General features: G+C 35.9%; 1 protein-coding gene across 2 annotated transcripts in view; it reads left to right on the top strand.

The window, feature by feature from the left end:
• The window catches only part of LOC126183786 (ribonucleoprotein PTB-binding 1-like), a 362,605-nt gene extending 348,758 nt beyond the window's left edge, over window positions 1-13,847 (top strand). The window contains exon 7 of one of the 2 annotated variants that reach the window (XM_049926024.1): window positions 11,415-13,847. In XM_049926024.1, the coding sequence (XP_049781981.1) occupies window positions 11,415-12,422 (1,008 nt within the window). In that variant the 3' untranslated portion in view covers window positions 12,423-13,847. The remainder of the gene's footprint in view (window positions 1-11,414) is intronic. The other variant, XM_049926025.1, reaches the window with a different exon arrangement.
• Window positions 13,848-18,165: the final 4,318 nt, after the last annotated feature.

The raw sequence follows: 18,165 nt of genomic DNA on the forward strand, positions 1-18,165 counted from the left end.
AAATTTTCCAGCTTCTGTACAGATTAACAGGTGATAATAGCCATGGCACTCAGTGTTTGTATGGAAGAGATTTCCAGAACAATGATGCCCCAACAGGATGACATTTCAGCAATTGCTTTTTGTCTTATGTAGCATATAACATTTAAGGCCACTACATATGATTGGGGGAGTACTAGAAGTATGAGGACACCACAATAGAGGAACAAACTTCTTCGTGCAGATGACAACCCTAGTGCCATTGTAAGATAATCAGCTACAGCAAATAATGTTAACCACATGACTGTCTGGATAGTGCTACATGAGGACCTGCTGTATCTGTGCCATATACAGCATGTACAGGCATTGTCAGCAGCAGGTTTTCTTGCTCAGGTATACTTCTGTGAATGGTTTCTTCAACAATGCATCAATCCTCACTTTGGTGCAATTGCGCTGTTCACAGATTGTCAATTTTCACAGTCAGCACATGTAAGCTGTTGAGGATTGCGCACTCATGACATCAACAAAGATTTTGTGTCAGCGTTAGGGCCAGCATTGTTGGTGACTGTGAGCACCATATGATATTGTACCCAGGCTCAATGAGAAACTTACCATGCTTTCTTAGAGAACACACTATCTGTTCTGCTAGAACATTTGCCTTTAAGCATGAACTAAAACATGTAATTAATAGACAATGGGGCTTCTCCTCATTACCATGTTAATGTTTGTAGGCTTCTAAATAACAGATTCCATGGTGAATGAATAGATGGAGGTGCTCCAATTAATTCCTTGGCCTTTATGCACTCTGGACCTAAAACCCACTAAAAATTTATATGTGGAGGCACTTGACAGCTCTTTGTACTGAATCCTGGCATAAGATGTACATACTTACGTGCCCATATAGTGGAACATTGTGCAACAATATGCAATTCTCCAGGGATAATCAGCACATCAGGTATTCAATGGAGTGGCAGGTTGATGCATGTGTCCTTGCTAACAAAGTGCCTTTTGGACATTTCATTCAGTAAAGTGTTTCATATTGTGCTGATATATTTTCTCCTGTGTGTATCTGAACAGTAATGTGTTAAGGAGTTGTCAAAACTTCGTGTCTGCCAGACCGATGTATAACACTTCTTCCTCTGCATGTCAGGAAAGGTTCCTGAAAGTTTGACAATACTTTTTTGTCACACCCTTTATGATAGTGCAATACGAAGTATTATCCCATCAGAAACTTAGTTCTTATTCAGTATTTATATTGTAAATGATTGTGAAGATATTCTGATCCATCATTTCACACAATCATTCCTTCTTACAAGCCATGAGTATTTTTGTTCAGAGACCATCTTTAACATTCTATACAGATATGCATCAACAAACTAGAGAAGTTAAAGGTATTTCTTATTTGGAAATTTTCATATATTGGTGTCTCAGTGAAGCTCTTCACTATAAATTCAAATGACTGAAGTTAAGAGAACCAATCTGGTTCAGGTGATTTAATTATTCCATTTACATAATTTATTTCTTTATAACTTCTCCTCTAATAATTCATAATATCATCTAATGATGATGATATTCATTACCTACTTTGACTTTTTGGGTGGATTCCAGATGAACATTTCATACACTCTCAAAATGTTCATTTATGGCCTCATGAAACAAACTGTATATAATACCTAATCAACTGTGTGGAGGAATAATCTCTGCAAGCTGCTCATCCAATGAGGCTCCTTGGGATTTCTATCTATGAAGCTTCTTGCTTCATATTATTCTGTGAGGTCATTTCGAAGAAGAGAATGTTGCCCTTCTGGCCAGTGGTTTAAGCCTGACCTCCCCCCTCCAGCCAAAGTAGAGAAGACATAAAGTACCGGCTATAGCAAGGGAAACATTTAACATCAAATATAAATGTACATGTTAGAAGTCTTTACTGAAGGTATTTGTCTGCAGTGAAGCATTATACAGAAGTAAAACATGGATGATAAGCAGTTCAGAGAAGAAGAGAATAGAAGCTTTGGAAATGTGGCACTACAGAAGAATGCTGAATATTAGATGGGTAGATTGAACAACTATTGAGGAAGTACTGAACTGAATTGTGGAGAAAAGAAATTTATGGTGCAAATTGACTAAAAGAAGGGGTAAGTTGAGAGGACACATTCTGAGGCATCAAGGAATTATCAGTTTGTTACTGCGGTGAGGGGGGAGGGTGTGTAGGGGAACGATTGTAGAGAGACAGTGATGATTACATATCCAAACTGATATAGGTTGCAGTAGTTATTCGGAAGTGAAGAGGCTTGCACGGGATAGTATGGAAAGCTGCCTCAAACCAGCCTTTGTAATGAATACCACAACACCAACAACTTGTAAAGCAAGGGAGATTGGGATTTAACCATCTGTTGATTGCAAGGTCATTAGAGACTGACTGCATACTTGGATTTGACAAGGATAGGCAGGAAGTTGATTGTGGATCTTCCAAACGAAACATATCCACGTTCATCAAAACTGATTTAGAGAAGCTACTTAATATTTGAATTTGGATGATCAGTCAGGGATTTAAACTCTGCTCCTCTCAAATCTGAGTTTAGTGCCTTAACCACTGTGATGTCTCTTATCCTCAATCTAATTACACCTATGCTCTGGAGTAATGGTAGTGTGTCTGGTACACTGGACTTGTTGCTGGAGTTTTTCCATTGCAGTTATGCTTGCTTATGAATACATTGTTACTGTTATTTCTACCATGAAAACATTTCCGATTTTTTTTTTTTTTTTTTTTTTTTTTTTTTTTTTTTTTTTTTTTTTTTTAATTGGAAACTGTGAAATTCTTTCTGAAAATTCGCAAAACCTAGACTACTCCTAAAGCAGCTGGCATATTTATTTTGAGTATCGCCAAATTGAAGATTGTTCAGCAATTTTGTAGGTTTTGGAAAAGAATTAAATGTTATAGTTCAAATCATTCCACTTAAATGATATTACTTAACTGTTAATCCAAATTAATGTGGGTCAATTAATGTTTCATGAGAAACAGTAGGAAATTCAGAACTAATGTTTCTTGAGATACAACCTGCTGGCAAGAATGGCACCACTGTGCAATAGTACAAAAAGAAATTGCATGTAGCATGTAGTTTCCTATCATGTTCCTCCATTGAAGGCATGTATGGTCTTATGAAATACCTTAGACTAATATTGCACCCTAATACTTTAACAGGGACTTGCTTGAAAAAAGAACAAGCTTTCATTACCATATAACCAAAGTCTTTCAAACTTTTGGCAAAAAAGTCAGGGATGTGAAATTTAAGGGAAGTTCTTGTGCTTCAACTATCTTACTGTTGCACTTCCCCAAATGCAAAAGAAGTGCAATTTTTATTTTTTGGTCTTCTTTTGAATGCATGCTATGGTAGTCATTTAAGATCATACATAACACTCTTCATGGAAACAAGTAGTCTCACATTATATCATGTGCTATGCTATGGTTCAGTGTAAAAAAGTAAATAAAATAAAATAAAATCTTTCACCAGTATCTTTTTCATTAACAGTTTCCCATCATCTTCCCAGTACTAGATGGAATCTTTGTCATGTATCAGTGATTCGATAGTTTCCAATACTTCTTACATGAGGATGAGGCATTACGCATGTTTCAAGAGGAATGTGGCAAAGAGTCACTTTAACCTATAAAAAACACAATACTTTGTACCATTTACACCCTTTCTTTCAGATACTGCTGTAACGGAACCTCCCAATTATATTAATAAGATGAAAATATTTTGTCTAGTTGCTACAGATGGTGACAGAAAAAGTGAAAGATTTAATGTTAAAATTAGATAATAGTAGGCTGTGAGAAGATAGAATAAGTGGTGAAAGTTAAGGGAGTGAAGGTGAAAAGTGTTGGAAACAAGAAGAAATTTCAAAGGAAGTAATGTATATGTAGAAAAACTGAAATTATCATATGGCATTATTGGCTGAGAGAGGCTGTCTGCTGTTGTTCAGCCATTTGGTGCACGTCTTTGTATTTGATGCCATTTCAACGATTTGCTTGTCAGTGAAGGTGAGATGAAATTAATAGGACAACACGGAACCCAGTCCCCAAATGAAGAAAATCTATGTGCTGCCAGAAATCGGACCCCAGCCCCTGAGATCTAGAGGCAGCAATGCTAACCGCTACACCACAAGCTGTTGATATACAAGTGCAGCAAACAGAAATGGGGAGACCTACCACATATATTGGTGAAAGTAACACATTATGGTAAACATTGAGCAGTAAAGCTATACTAAAATATCATCAAGTTTGAATGATAGAGCAGAAAACTTATCTTAAGTTCCATGGAATAACTGAAAAAAAAAGCTCATATGGTATTGCTGGAGAGCTCGTATGGTATTGTTGGAGGGATGAAAAGTTGGCACAGCATGTAATGGAAGAAGAGAATGAATTGATGGACATTGATTATGGAAACAGAAATGAAATTTTTCTCAGTGGTATATAAGCCACCCAACTACTGCATAAAAGCAGCACTGGCAAGTGGATAGGATAATAAAGATGTTCAACAATAGGTCAGCTTTCAGGTCTGTATTCTCTCTGTCAGAATCCACATATATGCTCACTCTCTACACTGGGATGCCATTCAGCCTGGAGGGCTGAGGGAGATAACAGCAGTGTTGTGACATCTGATGCCAAGTGTAAATTCAAATGTTGAATTACAGTGTTCAACACCTCATTTATGTGAATATTTGTAGTTCAAAAGTACTGCTGTTTGATGAGTAATTTCTTGTCCTCATGCCACAGTTTTTATCTCATATTTTACATTTCCAAAGCAACACAATATCAGCAAGTCAAAGAGAAAATAAAATTAAATACCATGCTGGTTAAAAAAAAAATTACACCTAACTGTTTAAACCAGGGTACACGCAAATCTAAACATTCAGGTACAGTATGTCAATTGTACAGGAGTGTTTTACAGTGTAATTACGCATGTTTTACATTTTTGGAATAGTTCTCTGCTATCAATGTGTCACCATGTACTCAAACTCCTTGTGAAACCGTTTCATGTGAATGCCCTTTGGTAGCTGGACACATTAATCATCCCATGCTTCTTGCAAATTATACATAAAGAAGTGCTATCCTTTCTGCCAGGTCTCTGCAAATGTGAACAAAATATCTTTGAGCTGTGGACTAAAGGGGGGGATATTGAAGAACTGTGAACCTTCTATAGTTAAATAGTGAGTAAAATTTGTGCCGGAGCATTCTCAGGTTTCAGTCTTGGCCGGACTGTTCTGAGTTTCTTTGCAACTTTCTCATATCACTTCTAGCTCTTTTTATTATTTCTCTGACAACCAAACATTTCAGCACCCTTTGCTGTGAAACCAAGAAATGTTCCCTTTTTGATAGCCAGGCATTTTTAGAATATCTTTCTGGTATGCATGCTATTTTTCACACACAGTTTGTTCTCTGTCTTGGTTGGAACATTGCCATAATGAAGTTAGTTTTTGCATGTAAAAGTACTGTTCAGGCAGACAGATCAGGCACTTTAAAGATTTCTGTATCTTACAGTACAACACACACTGAGCTTCCTGGACTAGTTGCTGTACAGCAGTGATATTGCACCAGTGATCAATGAAGGTCATCCTGAGTGAGCAGCACCATTGAAAATGAAACTCAAGTTACCATCCTGAAACAGTAAAGCATCTGAATATGGTCAAGTGTCTCTAACAAGGGAACCTCCCCATCGCACCCCCCTCAGATTTAGTTATAAGTTGGCACAGTGGATAGGCCTTGAAAAACTGAACACAGATCAATCAAGAAAACAGGAGGAAGTTGTGTGCAACAGTAAAAAAAATTAGTAAAATATACAAACTGAGTAGTCCATGTCCAACATAAGCAACATCAAGGAGACTGCGAGCTCAGGAGCGCCGTGGTCCCGTGGTTAGCGTGAGTAGCTGCAGAACGAGAGGTCCTTGGTTCAAGTCTTCCCTCGACCGAAAATTTTACTTTCTTTATTTTTGCAAAGTTATGATCTGTCCGTTTGTTCATTGACATCTCTGTTCACTGCAATAAGTTTAGTGTCTGTGTTTTGCGACCGCACCGCAAAAACGTGCGATTAGTAGACGAAAGGACGTGCCTCTCCAATGGGGGGGAAAAAAAAAAACATTTGATCGCAAGGTCATAGGTCAACCGATTCCTCCACGGGAAAACACGTCTGATATATTCTATACGACACTGGTGACGGCATGTGCGTCACATGACAGGAATATGTTGTCGACCCACCTAACTTGTACACTTAGCGAATGGGTAAAAAGATTCTTCTACCTTGCCCGATTTAGGTTTCCTTGTGGATATGATAATCACTCCCAAAAAAGTGATGAAAAGATAAGAGTTTGTCACATAAACTGAAAATAAAAAATTAAACTTTTCACTGGAGGAAATACTTGAACCTACGACCTCTCGTTTCGTAGCTGCTCTCGCTAACCATGGGACCACAGCGCTCTTTGACTCCCAGTGTTCTTGATGTTGCCTATCTTCACATGGACTACTCAGTTTGTATATTTTACTAATTTTTTTCATAGTTCCACACAACTTCTTCCTGTTTTCTCGATTGATCTGTGTTCAGTTTTTCAAGGCCTATCCACTGTGCCAACTTATAACTAAATCTGAGGGGGGTACGATGGGGAGGTTCCCTTGTTAGTACCAGGGGAATTTCTTCAAACTACTGGTCCACTCAGCAGATGAAGGAAACTGCACTACAAAATTCGTCACCAGTTTTTGCCTCCACTGAAACAGTTATTACTGATGATTGATCAGTAACTATACTGACATACAGCTATGTCAGAACTGATGTTAGAAGTTCTATTATTTAACTGGAATGTGTGTTTGGACAGGTCTAAACATACATATAAGCAGATCATAACATGGCTGCCTGGGGCCATTACTGCAAACTTCTTAATAGGCTTTATGTGTGAATGTAATAGGATTGATGGCAAAAACAAGACACAAAAAAAACAGCTTTTGAACACTCGGAACAGAACTATTATTGAAGATGAATAAAAATGGAGATTATTGAGAAAATATGGAAGGGGGAGTGTCTTGTATAGCATGAAACTTAACAGTGAGGGCTCACAGTATAATTGGTCAGTGTTGAAAACCCATATGTTGCAAGATGCAAGAGATAAAGATACATTCAGTTTGAAAGCAAACAATTGAGGACAATGATGATGATGATGGTGGTCTTTCTCATATGAAAATACTTCAGCTTCATAAGAGAAGAATGCTATTACATATTAAATAAGTGGTTGTTTAAGATGCAATATCCTTTAAAACAAATATTCTGCATAATGGTACTGAAAATATCATGAAGTAAATATAATTCATGTCTTGTGCAAGAATATGATTTATTGCATATTTCCCAAGATATTAAATTTATGTTTGGAAACCTGATACCAGTAACAATAAGTATGTTCGTCTACGTAGAAAAGAACAGCATGTTGAATACTATGAATGAAAGGCACCAAACAAATTTCAACTTAATATTAGAGACACTTTAAAGCAGTGCGTCATCTAAAGGAAGCTTCTGCATGAACAAACATATGAAAATGAGCTATAATTATGTTGTATTCTTTTTATAAATTTAAGATGGGCTCAAATACTGTACTATAGTGGTATATACTGGCAACAGACGGAGTTGTTAACTTGAGGTTTTCAAAAAATATTGTAAATGCAGTGACACTCCACTTTTACACTTTTAAAGGCACTTAAAAAAATCTGTAAAAGTGAGAAAATGTAAAATGTGGGAATTTACTTTTTAAGAGGCAAAATTACACCCAGAAGTGCCCCCTCTCCCCCCAACCATGCACAATTTATGTGTGATGCATGTACATAATATAAATCAAAATACTCATTGCAGACATGTCTTATTTAATAAAGGTTTTTCTGAATCTGGTCCTACGTTTAATCACCGACAGGACATTTCCCAACTCCAACACTTCAGTTCAACAGATCACACAAAAGTGACATGTTTTGGGGAGAGCCAGACAGTAGCATACCAAGCCACTGCCAGGTTGATTTAAGTGTCAGAAAACTAAGATGCCATATCTGGTGGTTCTTGTGTTTACACTTGCATGCCATGAAGCTGTGCAATTTAATTGTTCCACTGCGTTCAAGATCACTCCAAATGCACTATTTTTAGTAAAATTTGTCCTGATGAAGTGTTGGAAAAGTAACATGATGGCTGAACTTAAAATGCTGAACTTAGAACCCTGAACTCCTGTAGCTGTTTTACATTTTACAGTGAAAAGTGCATGAAATATTGCAAATTACATTAAACATTGTTTGTGAATATATGGATTGGGCTACACTACAGATTAATTTGTCATCACAACCTTTCACATTCCATTAGTTGTTTTTTTCAACTCTCAAACAAATTTTAACTTTCAAACTTAACGTAGATGTCAGATTACACTACAGATCTGTCTCAGGGGGTGGATATGTTTTCAAGAATTTGAGTGAGGATCTTACATAAATGTCTTACATAATGTCTACAACAGAAGGACCACCACCACTATCACTTCCTGCATTATAATTGTTTTAATGTATATTAAAATCAATTAGATCTTCCAAAGATATGCTTTCAACACTGACAACCTTGTTTTCAGCATGTAGGAAATCTTGCATGGGGTGCTCCAGCTGCAGCATTCCTCACAATGAAGCAGCAGGATTTCATTGTCATCATTATTACTCAGATCTGGTATTTCAGATCCATTTCCTTTGTCTGCTTGAATGAAACCTGCTTTTGAAAGCAGTGGTTGGACTCCTTAACCTCTGCCTAGCCCTTGGCAATACAGTGCAAAACATATAAAACTGATGCTTTAAAGGGGGTTGGTTCTTTCTCAATTTCCATCAAACTTAATTAACTACCTTCTGCACAATGACTTTCCTGTAATAAGATTTAGGGCACGGATAATGCCCAAAGCCAAGGGCTACAATTTGTTTGTGCAGTTTGGTAGTAGGAACTTCAACGGCATATTGCATGAATTTATACTTACTGGATGTGCGGGGCAAATATCCATAAACAGAAGAATTTTCCTGCTATAGGTCTTCATTCCTTTATTGAGGCTATTCAGTTGCTTCTTGAATAGTTCCAGTGTTAATCACATTTTGATATTGGCACTATAGTTAATGGGCAATGTTTTTACATGTTTGAAGCAGTGTGTTTTGTTTATTTGCCAAACACAAACAATTTAATTTTTTTCTGAGCCATCAGCATCTGTGTCTTGCATTACTGTATGGTGAACTTGACTGTGTTACCCATCAGGGCAGTTTCTCTTTTAAAGGCAAATTTCATCTAGGATGGAGATCTCCTTTATGCTCTACTGCTTCATAAGTTCTTCTTGTAATGTAACACTTTGCCATTTTCTAATGGTTTTTATGTTTGCATTGTTTCCTTTGTTATGTATAGTTTTTTACATCATGGTATGCCAGTTCTTGAACCTACTGATTCCCCTATTAGATGTGAATTAGACCTCAATTAAAAGCATATTGGCCACCTTCACCAGCTTTACATGCAGTATCACACCATTTATGGGGATACTGGAAGCACTTTCTATCTGAAACCATTTCTTTGTAATTTCTTCCAGCTCTGTATATTTAGAGTAACTGACATTTCATCATTTCTGAATTTGGCCCAGTGTTACTTGCACTTTCCAAAATAGTCTTTTGTTTTTGATTATGGTGTTCAGCATAGACGCTGGTATCCCTATACTCCATGGTAATTCAATGCCTGTTCTATGATATGAACTTCAACTTTTCCAGAATTTTTACTTTCTCTCCCATTGAAAGTGTTTCACTCTTTCTTTTCATAGTATTTTCCATCTTAAAACTGTGCCAGAAAACTCTAAGCTTCCACTTTAAAGAAACACTTAACAACATAACACTTTGACAACTTAAACAAGGCTATGAACAATGTTACATGATACACACAGTTAACTGTTGGCACACTGACTGACAGAAGTAGCTTTGCCAATTGAAACTGACTCACCTCAGTCTGAAGTGACAGCTCTGTCAATGCAGCCAACATTGTCAACCTTACCTAACAGATGGCAACTATCATCTGTGTACAGACCATAAACAAAACTATATTATTAGTTATGAATACTAGTAAGTGGATTACCTCTAATATGATCATACTCACAGAGTGAAAATAATTGTAACAATATAGCCAGAATAATATCAGCATACTGCTATTCATACAGCACCCACTATAGAAAGCTAAGGCTGCTAGTGACAAGAGACAAGTGAATGTTCATCTGAAGTCACACATTCTTCTGACTTACATTGAAACAGTTACTCTTAACCACCACCAATTTGAGTAGAGCTTGGCAACAGCAGGAGACAAATTAATACTGCCATGAATTATTCTGACTTTTTTTGATTTAGATTTACTGCGTAGGGCATGTACAGCTCCAGAAAGTTAACCATACGACATTTGCAAACACTACTTAAGGCCAACACCATGCTACCATACTTTTATGTTGTATTCATTTTCTCTCCATGAACATTGTTTCATAAAGTGCATACCATGGGAATATTATAAATATTTTAACTCAAAACAGGTGAAAATTAACATTGTTGATGGGTGCAATAAAAAATGTAAGCAGTGGGAAGATTTTACTTCTGGGAGTGTAAAAGTGGGGTTATACTGTATTTATTTTTATAAATACTGTGATCTGGGATCAAATGGTATCAAAGCCTAGAAATATATGGGCTAACTTATATTCCAGTTAATGGTTAGTGTTCACCCATGTGATATAATTAAATTGTTTCCATTATAAAAAGTTAAATATTTTATCGACACATGACATAGTTTTGTTATTCTCACAACATCTATGCTCAGTATACAACATTATTAGTACATTATTATAATTATGTCTTCCTCTCTTCCTGTTTTAGCATTGGTATTTTTTTCTTTAGAATAGTGGTGACTAAATTAACTTAATAAATACATAAGTTTCACATCATACATTCACTTTGTACTGCCATTAATATCTCACATTTAATTTCATACTACTATGGTATTGATTAAGTAATTTTGTAGTATTCATTGCGGTAAGATATAACAGCATGTGTCAAAGAAGACAAAACACACAGTGGGAGTTTTCTTACCATTAATGCTCAGAAACCAGTAATACTACATTCTAGAATGTGCCTTCTCTTCTTCTGCTGTACCTGTGAGCAAAATGATCATTATAGAAGATATTTCTCTTGTATTTCACTGTATAACTGTAAATTAGACATACTTTGAATCTCGTGCCTTAGCAGATTTTCTGCCACACTTCCTGTACTGTATGTATGTGTGTGTTTTGTCTTCTTAATGTGGTGCCACTCAGTGGGTGTGCTCATTTATCTTGCCACAGTTTGTCTTCAGTGAATATTTGTTTTTTAATTAATTGTTTTTACTTACCAGCAGTTACCTCTTCTTCCCAATCCATCAAGTGGAATGAGCCCACCACCAGCAGAGGTAGCTCCACACCAAGTCTTAGAAGATATGGACCAAATGAGCATATGGAATGGTCTTTTAGGGCAATTACAGGCACAACCACAACCTGCTGTTGGGTTAGTGGATCCTACAGGCATTTATGAAATGAAAGCTCCTTTGCATACAGAGAAAACTCAATTTGTTACACCAGGGAAACTACCAATGAAGCAAAATGGTAGCATGATAGGCTTTGCCGAAGCTGTACCGGGTGATTTACAGCAAACCATTAACACAATATTAAGCAATGCACAAAATCTCAATCAGCTTCTGGGAACACTGACCAATGCAGTACAAACAGGTAATGGAACAACAGGGATTCCAGTTGTTCCTCCACCAGGACCTTTCCCATTTGTGGGAGTACCAAATATTCAAAACCATTTAGCACAGGATCCAAGCTGGGCTATATCTGTAGCCCCTGTTCCTACTAGTCATCCTACACCAACAATGAGTGTATCTTCTGCACAGACTGGGCGCACATTACTGAGCAGTCCAATCCCAAGTGTACGGCCATCTATAATAAGTACTCCTGTTGGCCCTGGCCAGCCTATAATAGGTAGCCCTGTTTCAGTTCCTGCTCCAAAACCCGTAGGTTTCTTGGAAGTAAAACCTAATCAATTAAGGCAATCACCATATCAGAATGGTTGGGGTCCAGGAACATTCCTAGCCCCTGCTGCAGCTGTTCCAGCACCGGCCCCTCAATTTGGAAGTTTCCCAACTTCAGGTTTTGTGCCAGGACTGTGGTCTCACCCAGGAAGTCCAGTAGTGATAGCGTCACCTCCGTCTGGGCTTTCAACACCTGTTGGACAGAAAAGAAAATACAATAGGCTTTTGCCATCCCCAGAACCAAGTCCAGAGGGTAACTACATTGGTCAGCATTCTCAAGGTTTGGGTGGTCATTATGCTGACTCTTACTTTAAGAGAAAGAAGAAGAATTAAAATGTATTTTTATTACTGAAATACATGTAAGATCTACAACTTGAGGTTGAGATCTGTCTTTTTCATTTCCACGGTTTAGCCTATGAATCTGCAATGGGGATTGGCACATCCCCAGATGAGCACTGAGTTCATTCCATTGCTACAGGATTGGATTTCTTATCTCCCAAATAATGAGCAGCTTAAAAGTGCCTTTCATTTGTGATGCAATTAGTAATTGTTTATTTATTTTAATGTGGATGTGAATATCATTTATGTTGCAAGTTGTGTAACGAATGATAGTATGAAATTAATATTTTTTTGCAAAGAGTTTGTAATTTTTTAGATTACATCTCTTGAAGAAGTATGTGCACTAAAGGACTTTATTAGTCTTTAATCTTCTTGTTTGACTGTCACATCTTCTTCTGTTCATATTCTTCATTTCATAATAATTCTCCTGCTTCTCCTACAAAGTAAAGCAGTTATGCACTGTGGACACTTCTCTCCCTGTCTATACTTCTGTCTGCAATTGTGTAAGAGTATGCTTGTGAAAAGTACGCTCTGGTTTTTGGTTGTAAATATCTTCATTTTACCTCAATATAATGGTGCCTGTAATACCTATGAGCTAGTTTTAGTTACAAATTTTATATTATCTCCTCTTATTTTAAAATATGTGTATGGTGGGTGTGTAATCAGACATACATAGCTGCTAGGTAATGCATAGCTGTATGTGCTTGCTTTAAGTGTAAATTTTTAGTTTTGATAATGTTTTCAATACACTGATCGTTGATTTTGTATAAAAATACTACATTATAAGCCATGAAGGCTGTTGGCTTTCCTACAGATCATCATACAAACCTATTTTTGTAGAAATTTCAAAAGAATTTATTGCTGAAGAAGAGCATTTATTTTATTAACCAGAATGAAAACCATTAATGGAATGGAAGCTTTTAGAATTTGTTGTTCATGTGCTATTGTGCAGTTATATTTTTTCGTATATTCTCGGCAAAATAAAAAACCATAATAAATGGTTTTCCATTACAAGAACAATTTGTATGTCTTTTAATATTCAGCTTGATGCATATAAAAAGAATATTTTATCCGTAATATCAAAGTATTTTGAGACTGTTGTGTACAATGTTTAATGTTAATATTTATGTGTAATGACAGTTTATGCACAGTCAGTAATTTATGAATATCCTATTTAACTGTTTAAATAAGCCAACTTATGATGCATCTATTTCAGTAAAAATTTCTTTCTTTCTTATTTTGTTCCTTCTTTTTAAATAAATTTTTGTTCAGATTCTTATGAACTATGATGTGTGAAGTATTTTTGTGTGGAAAGCATATAGAGTGTAAATATATACATAAAAAATACACACACACACACACACACACACACACACACACACACACACACACACACACACACACACACACACACACACACACTGAAACAGGAAACCTTATTAACTGAGAAATCCTTCGTATCTCTGACACAGAGAAGTCATTAAAGCCAAAGGCATTTGCTGAACTATTTTCATTGCGCGTACAAAGATAAGCTCATTTGAGCTGTTGACCATTCTTAAAGACTGATAATATATTTTGAAAAGGTGGTTTTCTATTAATGGAATTTAATGTATTTTGGACCTTGTTGAATAATTTTCCAAAATAGTTTGTGTGAAATAAAGAAACTGAAAAAAATGGGTAAACAAGGTTTACACAGAGATCTCCAACTTAAAAATTTGGAGACTACAAACGAATATTATCAGCCATTTAAAACTTATTTTTACCCTTTTTAAATTTACAGACAAGAGAATGGCAAATTATTGAAATAAATTGTAAGCCCTTTTTTTTAAATTGGCAAACATAATTAGAGATTGAAATGTACCACAGTCACTTGACTTCCTACTAATACTGTTCCATTACAGATTAATTTTTAAGTGAAGGGAACACACTCATCAGGAAAATAATATTCTGAAGGCATCTGTTTTCTCATATTTCTTATTGCATTTGTTTTTCCACTTAGACTGTTACATGGCATTTTCAGAGATTTGTCATTATGTAAAAGTAGTTGTATGTGACTTTTTGATATGATTTATCCTGAACTTTCAAGGAAATCTCAGTTAATAAGGGGTTTCTGCAATTTTCTGTATGAGATTTATAAATTTCCTTTAAAAAGGAAATGATTTTGATTCTTTGTTATGAGCAAATAAGTGTGGTGATATTCAATGTGTTTTTGCTGTATCCAGCATTATCTGTGTAACACATTAGTGCTTAATATTTTAGAAAATGATGTAGCTCAATTATTTATTGTTTTTCTCATTCTTATTATATCTGTCATTTAGCAATGTGCTGAATCTCAATAAAAGTACTTGCAGTAACATGTCTTTATATAGTAATTTCCTCAAGTGTACAGCACTTATTCAACTGAAACCATATCCATCAGTTTGCAAATTATTAATACCGCTTAGTTCCCATACATTTCATTCCATATGTAAGGAAATCCGTTTTTCTAAGTGGTATGATTCTGAATATTTTTAACATGTGATTCAGTTAATTCCATTTAACCATGCCCAGTAATGGCAGCATGTAAATTTCAGCTCAGGTATCCAGGTTCAAGCAGTCACTTAGTATAGATGGTATTAAAAAAAAAGAAACAAAAACAAAATCCTCCCCTTTTTCCTTCCCTCCTCCTAGTTGTAACCGATTATTTTTAAGCATTTATTGGACTGCCACATGCTTGTACTAGGGCAGGCACATACAGGAACTGTGCATGTAGTTCATGGTGATAAATTCCTTAGAAATCAGTATCTACTTTTGTTGCAGGGAGGATTTGAGTTAGTATAAAAAATCTTCTACACCAACAGTTTGCGTAATCAGTGACATTTGGCAAATAAGTTGAGGGGTAATAACTGTTATTACAAAAAATGTTATAAATCATGTACAAGATTAATTGTAGTGGTACTGATTGCACAAACTGGTTTTGGATTTTCTTTTTGGTAGGTAACAAACTATGTGCCAATAAAACTTACATAAAGAGTATTTTCGGTTTTCTGGGGAAAAAAAAGAGAGGAAGATAATGAATGGTGCATTCTTTTATATATACTTTCTACTTTTACTTGTCTTCTTAAGTAATACACAAGTGTAAAACACAGCTTATAAATTGATCTATCGACAGTGAGAGGATATACAGAACTGATCTTAAATCTCCTTGAAGTGATTTCAATTTTGTAATTCTGTCATCTGTTTGGAATAGAATGCACAATTTTATCACATCTGTGCCTAAAAGTACAGTCATAATGTACAATGTGTCACTGTAACACAAACTTAACAGAGGTCAGACAAAAAGCATATCAAAGGAGAAGGAAAAATGGGGAAGTTTTGTAATAGGTGTAAGATGATATAATAATGAAGGAATGGCAGGGAATGATAAAGGCACAACATACAGCAGCTTGATGCTCTTTCACTATTTCTAGAATCTGTTCAAAATGACTTCAGGATTGACAGTTCGGCAGGAGCATGTGGAGGCGTGGACAAGAGTTGCCCTGTCCCACATGGAGCACACACATAATCTGATATTAGATTCATCTTGCTCAGACTTGTAAACTACTCACTGTGTAAATATGTAACTTTGATCAGTCTGATCTGGAAGAACTGCACTATACGTTAGTTTTACTTTTATATGCAACAACAAATTATTAAGCTTATATACACACAATTCACGAACACACATTTTCTGACAACATTACCGAATTTTCAACCTTCAGGAAGCTTTTTTGTAATTGGAATTGGTTGAACACCTTAAGCAAATGAAAACTTATTAATACATCACATTTTCATATACTCAAACCAGGAGCTCTGTCAGAGTTTTGCAACATGAAATAATGTCAGTTAAATATGACAGAAAATGGTCTGCTTGCATGAGAAGTACTAAGTGGTTGCCCTTATAGTTTTGTTTCAAGAAACTGAACACTAGGCTTGTAATTAACCTGTTATTGAGTTTTCTGATCCACCTACTTATTTGTAACATAGCAAATTTAAGATTTATGTATGTTTTTCACACTAATAGAATGTACCTTAAATAGTCCAGCCAGTATTGGGAGTGATACATAAACATTACTTCAGTATTGCAGCAATTATATTGTAAACAATAATATCTATTTTGTGTGACATAGTATGAATTCCTGTGATGAACTTCATCTGGAGTTGGTTATTGATGTGGCCTTCTTATTAAAATGTCAAAGCTTACAAAAATGTTAAGTCTGTTATGTAATTGTTTATCATTGGAGACTGTGCACTTCTAAGATGCAGCTGAATCTTCCTATACTTCATTTCTGTGATTATAATGCAAAAGCTTGACTGGCATCATGCTCGTTGCTAAGACACTGTAACTGTCACTGTTATTTAATTAAATGAAAAAAGCTGTGTGCAACTAATTTGGAAAAGACAAGATTCCTTAATGTTGACCATTAATATGCTAATGTTGTATTTTACTTTCTGCAGTAATACTCATGAGCATGACAATGAATCACAGCCTCAGGAAATGAATCTATATTGGTAATCCACTTATCCATAACATGTTTTTCCCGAAGAGTTTCAGGCTTCAGCATTATTCCAGCTTCATTTTATTTCTCAAACATTTCTGTGCCAATCTGCACAATTGTATTTTTGTTTACGTTCAGAGCTGCAGCAGTTCTATTGATTACGTTTTTAATAGAGAGCATTGGGCTGCCATAAAGTTTTCCAGTTTCAAAGTAGGCACGTAACATGCAATCCATTTATCTCAATTGGTGTATTGCAGTCCCCTGGCCAAGAGAATGGTGTGGAACATTTCCACTTGTAAATTTCAACAAACTGCTACTGACGATGTTCAGTATTGCACAACAAATAATGGTGACAAGGAATAAAATAACTCCTGCAACAGTAAAAACAACAACAAACAAAATCACAGGGTGGTTTGATCATACAGGACAGCAAGCTACCTGAAACTCAAACACGGTGCAAGCAGGGAGTGTTGTGGTGGTGGGGTGAAAGTTTGTTAACTTCAAGTCTATGCCACCCACATGGGCTCCCCCCTACTACTTCTGTCATAGTTGTCAATCCTAAAGTAATTTTGAACACACTACAGCAATAGTCCATTTTGCCATGCCCTTGAAATCTATACTGATAATGATCATCAGTTTCTCCATTTCTTCGTGGCCCAGATGAATCTTTCGTGGCAGTGTTCTTTCTTTCTCTTCTTTTATCTGCAGTCATATGCTCCTTCTGTTTTTCTCTTTCCTGTGTTTGTGTGGTGCAATATCTTTCAACAGTAGCACTCACACTGCAAGACATTAATTTGTCTCCAAGATGGCATTCCCTCTCCTCTTCCCACAAATTTTATTTTTCATTTTCCTCCAGCCATTGTGTTGTTGCACTGAATGAAATAGCTCCATACTAAATGTAATGTATTTATTATTATGTGGCATTCAATAATTTTCTGACCTCCTGCCTTTGTAAATCAGTTTCTTCTAAATTTTTTTCTAAATGAATTAATCTGTGTCTGCAGAAGTAATGTGTTTGTTCATCCCTTTCTTTTTTCATGTCAGACTAAGTTAGCAACTCAACACCCACTGTGTCACTGCTAGTTATTTGCTGAGACATTTATGCGAAGGTCATGACAGTTTGTGTATACCAGTCCTGTTACTCCACATTCAGTAAAAATGTGGCTAAAACATTCATATCGCAAAATAACATTATTTATCTACTGAAGTTAAAATCTTCT

This window comes from Schistocerca cancellata, chromosome 4 (assembly GCF_023864275.1).
Source record: "Schistocerca cancellata isolate TAMUIC-IGC-003103 chromosome 4, iqSchCanc2.1, whole genome shotgun sequence".
Taxonomy (NCBI): domain Eukaryota; kingdom Metazoa; phylum Arthropoda; class Insecta; order Orthoptera; family Acrididae; genus Schistocerca; species Schistocerca cancellata.